Here is an 8,014-nt window from a genome sequence, read left to right as displayed (position 1 = left end):
AGGACAAAGGTCTGTCTCTGCAAAGAGAGGAGACAGACATGGCACATAGGCAAATGGAGATTTATAAACGTAAAGGGTAAATCCTATGTTAGGATGAGTGTTTAACTTTAATTAGGCATGTTAATTACGTGAACCAAAAGGGGCTTCTGATTGCTGGACTTTCGTAGTCAGCCCCAGGAGGAAGAAGTGGCCAAATAAGGGAAGAGACCTTGGTGGCTAGCTTTAGGAATGTAGTGTAATGGTTTTAGCAAAGCAGAGGAAATTGGGGAGGAAGCAAGGCCGCCCAGAACCACAAGTTCCAGTGGGCTAGTGTCTCTTCATATACCCTTATTTGGCCGCTTCCACCTCCTGAGGCTGACTACCAAAGTCCAGCTATTAAAGTATTGAAGTACAGCAATCAAAGGTCAGCTTTGGCACATCTAATTAACATGCCCAATCAAAATTAAATACCTCATCCTAACTTGGGGTTTTCCCCTTTACCTTTATAAACTGCCATTTTCCTATGGGCACATCTGTCTCCCCTCTATTCAGAGGCAGTCCTTCCTTTCCCTGCAGAACAAATACCCCTTTCCCCTCTCCCTCTGTTCCCTTCCCCTTCTCCCTTGTCTTTGTCTCTTATTGCCTGCTCTCTGTCCCTCTGGGGCAAATCAATCTCTTTTGTGCTGAGAACTTCTTTACAGGATCTGAGTGAGGTTGCCAGTGAGGGAGTCTGCAGCATGTGGATGAGTCTGACGTCTTCACATGGGAAGGACTCCTCAGGGGAGGAGGTAAACAAGCGCCTTTCCAAACTAGGCTGTCACTCACAGCGTGAACTTGAACAAACTTCCTTTCCAGGCTGAGGTTCCTGACTAGTAAGTTGTATGTGTTGGTTTCCTTCTGATAGGAGGGGCTCATGCAAAACCTCATCGCTCACTTCAAAGACCTAACAGTTTCTTAAGGGGAACATGGGATGTACTCACTCATATTTGGTTTCTAGCCATAAACAAAGGACATTGAGCCTATAATTAGTGATCCTAGAGAAGCTAAATAAGGAGAACTCAAAGAAAAACATATAGGCATCCTCCTGAATATTAACCTTCATCAGGCGCTGAAAGGAGACAGAGACAGAGACCCACATTGGAGTACCAGACAGAAATCTCATGGTCCAAATCAGGAGCAGAAGGAGAGAGAGCACAAGCAAGGAACTGGGGACCGCGAGGGGTGCACCCACACACTGAGAGAATGGGGATGTTCTATCGGGAACTCACCAAGGCCAGCTGGCATGGGTCTGAAAAAGACTGGGATAAAACCTGACTTGCTGAACATAGCGAACAATGAGGACTACTGAGAACTCAAGATCAATGGCAATGGGCTTTTGATCCCACTGCACGTACTGGCTTTGTGGGAGCCTAGGCAGTTTGGATGCTGACCTTACTAGACCTGGATGGAGGTGGGTGGTCCTTGGATTTCCCACAGGGCAGGGAACCCTGATTGCTCTTTGGGCTGATGAGGGAGGGGGACTTGATTGGGGGAGGGGGAGGGAAATGGAAGGCAGTGGAGGGAAAGAGACAGAAATCTTTAATAAATAAATAAATAAATAATGAAAAAAGAAAAAAAAAAGAGACCTAACAGTTTACCCTGGAGTCAAACATGAGTGACCATGCCCCAAGGAACACCAATTTAGAATACTCAAATTCCACATTCCAACCTGCAACTAGTTTCCTGAAGGTTTTGCAATACCAGAACAAAAAATTTCATACATCAAGACAGTGTGTGTGTGTGTGTGTGTGTGTGTGTGTGTGTGTAAGAAAGGGTTTATTAGGCTGACACTTCCACATTGTTGTTCATCACTGAAGGAAGTCAGGGACAGGAACTCAAATAGGGCAGTCTCCTGGAGTTAAGAGCTGATGCGGGGGAGGAGGGGCTAGAGGGGTTCTGATTATTGGATTGTTTCCCATGACTTGCTCAGTCTGCTTTCTTAAAAAAACCCAGCCCAGGTATGGCACCACCAGCCAAGAGCTGGCCCCTCCCACATTGATTACTAATTGAGAAAATGCCTTCCCTATAGATAAATCTTATAGAGGCATTTCCTTAACTGACACTCTTTCCTCTCTGATGACTCTAGCTCGTGTCAAGTTGATACACAAAACTAGACATTAGAACTATCTTCCTGGCCTACTTCATATATTGAAGTGATGCATCAAGACACTTTTAAAGACATCTGTGGAAAATCTCAGAGAAATAGGTCACAGCCCAGGATAGACATCTCAGTTGTCGATCTTATCGGATAGCATTCTTAGCCTTCTGATTGGAGAAAGGGATTTTATGGAATACATTCCAAAGGTGTTTTATCTGTCAGGATGTTACCCATTCGTCCACAGAGGTGGGGTAGGTACGGACGTGTAAGGGGCTAAACGCTGCCCAAGATAAACAGGAATTATGCTCTGGACCTGCAACATCCCAATCAGCCTTAATCACTGCAGCGTTAATCTGTCAATCAGCCTCTGCAGACAGTGTCTTCCAGAAATTCTCGACTTTAACACCTTAGGCTGACGTTATTTCTTTACACTAGATATTCGGTACTGAGAATGCAATTTACAAGTTGGACAGGCTAGGCTGGGGAAAAAAATTAGCAAATGCCTGGTCCCGTGTGGGTCGACTGGACTACAAAGAGAGCAGATGACAGGCCTGGCGGTTGATCCTGGAGTCGGCCTTCAGAGGAGAGGAGAGGAATTAAAAAAAAAAAAAAAAAAAAAAGGACCACCGGAAGAATCGGCACAACTCGGTGGTGCGGGCCGAGGACCATAGAGGGTCTTTCCGCCTCTTCCTAGAGCGGCCGGCAGCTCCGCAAACAGCCCGCACTTCCGGCGAGCGAGGCGCGAGGCGAGTACCGTGGCGGCCTGCGCGGTGAGTGCGCCCCGGGCTGCGGGTCGACCTGGGCGGGTGTCGGGTGGGACTGCGCGGGCCACGGAGCCGAACCCGAGCGGCCAGGGCGAGCGTCCTCGGCCTGGGCGCCTCCGCTTGTCGCGGAGAAGGACTCCTTTGTAGGAATGCTTAGGCTGCACCGGGCCATTGTGAGCCACTTACAGGGTACCGGCGGACGCTTTGTTGCTCTCGTAAATGGGTGAGGAAGGAGGTGCACGCCGACAAGACGGGTTCCCGGCACCGGGGCACCACCCCCCAGCTTTACCGAGCCTCTCTTCTACTGAGGAACTCAGAACACCGAACTTGGTGTTGGAGGAGGGGGCGATGGGCCCCCAGTTCTGGCCAGTGAGAAATCGGGCCCCGGAGGCGGCTGGCTCCTGGGTTGGGATGGGCGTGCTAACTAGCATTGTGTCTTTGTTTACAAACCCACAAACGGAGGTGATGGCATAAAACTGAATAAAACCCTTAAAAATAAGATAGCGCACGTAGGCAGCCTGCAAGTATGATTACTTCATCCATAGGTAGATTTCATAATCCATCAGTATCCAATCAGTTGTGGCTTCCTCGGTATTTAAAACTTGTGCTTAAAAATGTATGATTACCATTATAACTATTTATTGAGTACCATGTACATCACACAGTGTCTGCTGTGTATTAGGTGGTCTGTCATAACTGAGACAGTTAACAGGCAGTGGTTGCTCTTGCTTCCACTGTAAGTACAGCGGATAAAATTATTAAACACCCAGAAAAAGTCCTGAGCACTGCTAACGCTTGCAGAGGTATTATACGACAAAATGAAGAGGAGGGAAAAAATTGTCATTTGTGTTTTTATTTACTTAGTTTATATGCTTATACGCGAGGAAACTCAGGACAATTCCTGACTTGCAAGTAGGCTTTCTAACCCAAGACACCCATAAAGGTTTTTCTGTGCTGCTCTCTTTCTCCCATATTGTCACCTATGTGAAGTTGTGTGTGTGTGTGTGTGTGTGTGTGTGTGTGTGTATGGAGAGGGTTTTTTTTTGACATTTTAAACAACTTCCAGACAACCTTAAATATAAACAAATAAAATTAATTTAAAGCTTAGAATTGTGCCTTCTTTCTTGGCTCAGCGCAGTCTTGGGAAGGAAGACTAAAGCATTCCTTCAGATTTTTCTCACATGTACTTACTTCTAATTCTTTTTACAGAGTAGCTTCCATCTTCAACACAATTTGCTAGGTTATAATCAACAGAAATAGCCAAGCAAGTAAGAATAGATAGGAATCTATGGTGGATTAGTGTAATCTTTCATTTCTTTCAAAATTGAGCGTCTTAGGTAGCTGCTATTAAATGAGAAATTTAGCAGTCCACACTGAAGTGAAATACTCTATGGCAGAAAGTTTGGTCTTTTGCAGTTATTTTTCTACTCCCACTGAAGCTGTATCTTGTTTTTACTTTTCGGTCCTTCAAAATACTCTCTGTTGCTGCTCCCTAACACGTTCATGTTTCTCTTCACCCTTTCTTTTGCCTGCCCAAGCATAGTAAAATTGCAAATTGATGGTGATAATACTGAGTTTAACTTGTGGAGTTAGAGTTAACTGGCATGTATTTGTGCCTTAAAGTGGCATTTGTTTTGTTTTAAGTGTGCTTAGATTTAAATTTGGATGCAATTTTGGTAGACTGAAGAGGTGTGTTAAGGTTGAGTAACACTTGATCTGTGTTTTTTCTTTTTCTTCTATATGCAGAAAATTTTGAGTTGCGTTCCTCTAGGCTATAAGACCTTAGTTCAGAAGACAGCAGAATCTCTCGACGATACATTTGCTTATTCACCATGAGGTTAGCAAAGCCTAAAGGGGCTATTTCTCGAAGCTCAAACCAAGGCAAAACCTATGAGACCAAGCGTAAGACAGGCCGCCAGCGGCAGAAATGGGGGATGACCATTCGATTCGACTCCGGCTTAAGTCGGCGGAGAAGGAACGTGGATGAGAAGCCCTACAAATGTAGTAGATGTTCGAAGAGTTTCGGTCAGAGCTCCACTCTTTTTCAGCACCAGAAGATCCATACAGGGAAGAAGTCCCATAAATGTGCTGATTGTGGAAAGAGTTTCTTCCAGAGCTCGAACCTCATTCAGCACCGGCGGATCCACACTGGGGAAAAGCCCTATAAGTGTGATGAGTGTGGAGAGAGGTTTAAGCAGAGCTCCAATCTCATTCAGCACCAGAGGGTTCACACTGGAGAGAAGCCCTACTGCTGTGATGAGTGTGGCCGCTGCTTCAGCCAGAGCTCGCACCTCATTCAGCACCAGAGAACCCACACCGGGGAGAAGCCCTACCAGTGCGAGGAGTGTGACAAGTGCTTCAGCCAGAGCTCGCACCTGCGGCAGCACATGAAGGTGCACAAAGACAAGAAGCCACGCAAGAGGGGCAAGAACGCCAAGGCCAAAGCTCACCCGGTGTCCTGGAAAGCTGGTAAAGGGAGGAAGGCAGTGGCCGGGCTACGCCAGGTGAAGGGTACTGCTTCGGGCCTTTTTAAAAAGAAAAAGTGAAAGACAGGCAAATATGCTCTCTTAAGAGCGAGGCTGCTTTATAGTAGAGCACTTAGATTACGGATCCTTCCCTAGCATGGAGACGCCAGGAGTCTCGTGACATTGGGCTAAAACTCAGTCCAGCTGCCCTCACTTCTTTAGAAAAATAATGCATTCGTGTGACATGGAGCACAAAGAACTGAAAAAAAAAAATGTTTGGTGAGGATATAATATCCTTGGCCTCAGTTGAAATTTCTCCCCTCTGTTTTGATAAAAAGCATCAGGTTTTCATGATTCACAGGTGTGCCAATGATTACTCTGATTTTAGGAATTTCTGTAGATGCAATCATTAAAGAAGAAGGAATGAATTCTCACGTTCTGGGACAGACTATATTTTATTTTTTTTTAATGTTCTGTAGTTTATTAACATTAGTTCAAGTGTTGACTCAGCATTTGACATAAAATGTGTTAAGTTGTAGATGTTTTTCTTTTCTGTTAGTGTGTATTATATGAAGTAATGAGTTTCATTTTCTCCATTGTATGTGATGTACTTTGCTCGTATCCAGCCTTCTTACCCTCACCTCCACCTCCTAGAGCTCCCTCCACTTAAATGTTTACCCTAGGTTCTGTAATGAGAGAAGATGTATTTGGTTATTTTCTTGAGTCTGGCTAACTTTGCTTAACGTAATGATCTCCAGTTCTTCCCAGTTTTCTTCACACATGATTTTGTTGTTTTTGGATAAATCATAGTTTATTGTAGCATTCGAAGGCTTTAAGCCCATTTAGTTTATTTCCTTCTACTGTGTGATTAAAGGGGTTAAAAGGTCCCCATGTGGCTTTTTTTTTTTAATTTTTGTCTTGTTTATTTTGCTTACCATTTTCTTAGAGATTCTAAGGAACCCAAATGAGAGAGCACAGACTTCCTGTCCCTGACACCGTTTGTGATCGTGTCATTGCCGTGGCACTTGCTTTCTTGAACTTGGATTGGGTTTACATTGAATCATGCCAGTGGCTTCTTGGCATGCTCTTGTTCTCTTACACACAGCGCCTGCATGAATAAACTGTATTTTACCAAGAAGGCCTCAGCTTGCTCCTGCCTGAAGAACTGCAATGTCATAGACTGTGCTTTGAATATCTCTGACTGTCTGAAACAGATGTTTGTACACGAGTTTGTCCAGCACATTGAAGCCCTGTTAGAATTTACCTGTTTTATTTCATAGCACTGTTTAAGACTTACATACGTCTGTCTTCCATCAGAACAATACCAAACTGCATTCCCAGTCAGCCTTGAGTTTGAAGTTTTGTTTATTGAATGCTAATTTTTTTCTGATTTTTATAATATCAGTTCTTCCTGTATTAATGACAGTTATCCTTAAAAATAAAGAATGAGATATTTTTGCATACTGCTATTTTCTATTTTCCTTGGGCAAAATTGTTTCCAGTGAGTTTGAAACAAATCACAGCTTTTAGGAGACTCTTCTTTTTCTGCTCTTTTTGATTTCCTCAGATCTGATGTCACCTCCCTCCTACCCCTGTTCATGTACATGGAGAGCCATTGCATGTGGCCTGTTGACAGTAGTTACCTTCAACATGATATCCAAAATGTCCTGTAAATGTAAGGCTGTTGCAGTCATCCTTGACATCCTGTTATGGCCAAATCACTATACCAGGGGCACGCATGGGATCTTATTGAGCATCTGTCAGCGTTAGGTTTGTTTCTGAGATTGCTTCTGTGGGGGAAGTTAACCCCATTTTCTTAGGTTATGTGAATTTCTTATTCGGGTGCCAGCCATGGGGTTTCTGCCACAATAAGGCCTTTCAATTAGTTTTAATAGCTTACACTCTTATCTAATGGTTCTACCTATGTTCCTATGCAAACAAACTCCCAAGGTTTTAATATAGTTTGTTTGTATGTATTCTGAAAACTCTAAAGCTAGTGGGCATCAAAGATGTGATTTATATGAGTCTTCTCTGGTAACCAGTGTATCTTGTGTTTCTTTTTAGAAACTAAAAATTGAAAGATCACAGCTGTGTAAAGTTAATAAGGAAATATGCTAATAGAAATTTTTCCAGTGTCAGATGTTGACCAACACAACTCTTGTTAAACTGCAGACGTCTTCCTCATCTAACCCACAGTGTTCTGGGGCGTGTTAGGGATGTGCTTCATCCCTGAGCCACATCCCAAGCTCCTCCAGACTCATTAGCCTCATGTTTTATTGAGAAAACAAGAAAAGCTCCAGAGGTTTTGTTTGTTTTCTGTGGTGTTTAAGTATACCCAAAATGTTTTCTGCCCAGTGAGTAAGATGAGGAGTTAAGAGTAGCTTGGCCTGAAACAAGTGGCAAGCTGAATAGAAATAGACACCCTGAGGTAAGGGTGCATTGGGGCTGTATTCATAACAGCACCGCCAACTCCTTTTCTCTCGTTGCTGTGATACGGTCTTGGTGTGAAGCCCAGGTTGGCCTTGAATTTGTTTCCTTGCTGGAGCCCTCCAGGTGCCAGAAATACAAAGACGTGCTGCCAGACTCAGCGTGGCTTCCATTTTTATTCTACACCACCATTCCCAAACCCTTTACTCTGAAGACATCAATGATTAATCATATCATTTGAG

The 8,014-nt window shown here is 44.0% G+C and overlaps 1 protein-coding gene across 4 annotated transcripts; it reads left to right on the top strand.

Annotated features, from left to right (window-relative positions):
* The first annotated feature begins 687 nt into the window (after positions 1–687).
* On the top strand, positions 688–6,806 carry Znf22 (zinc finger protein 22). 4 transcript variants are annotated; one of them, XM_041678331.1, is made up of 2 exons: positions 688–722; positions 4,627–6,806. In XM_041678331.1, the coding sequence occupies exon 2, from the start codon at positions 4,713–4,715 to the stop codon at positions 5,424–5,426; it is 714 nt and encodes a 237-aa protein (XP_041534265.1). In that variant the 5' UTR covers positions 688–722; positions 4,627–4,712; the 3' UTR covers positions 5,427–6,806. The 4 variants fall into 4 exon arrangements, with proteins under 4 accessions (XP_041534265.1, XP_041534252.1, XP_041534274.1 ...); XM_041678318.1 differs by lacking the exon at positions 688–722 and adding an exon at positions 2,297–2,886; XM_041678340.1 differs by lacking the exon at positions 688–722 and adding an exon at positions 2,968–3,103.
* The last annotated feature ends 1,208 nt before the right edge of the window (positions 6,807–8,014 follow it).

The sequence above is a fragment of the Microtus oregoni genome, unplaced genomic scaffold (assembly GCF_018167655.1).
Source record: "Microtus oregoni isolate MIOR12 unplaced genomic scaffold, Mior012 000002F_ref0000024, whole genome shotgun sequence".
NCBI classification, from domain to species: domain Eukaryota; kingdom Metazoa; phylum Chordata; class Mammalia; order Rodentia; family Cricetidae; genus Microtus; species Microtus oregoni.
Note: the sequence above shows the minus strand (reverse complement) of the source record. Positions and strands in the feature narration are given on the sequence as shown.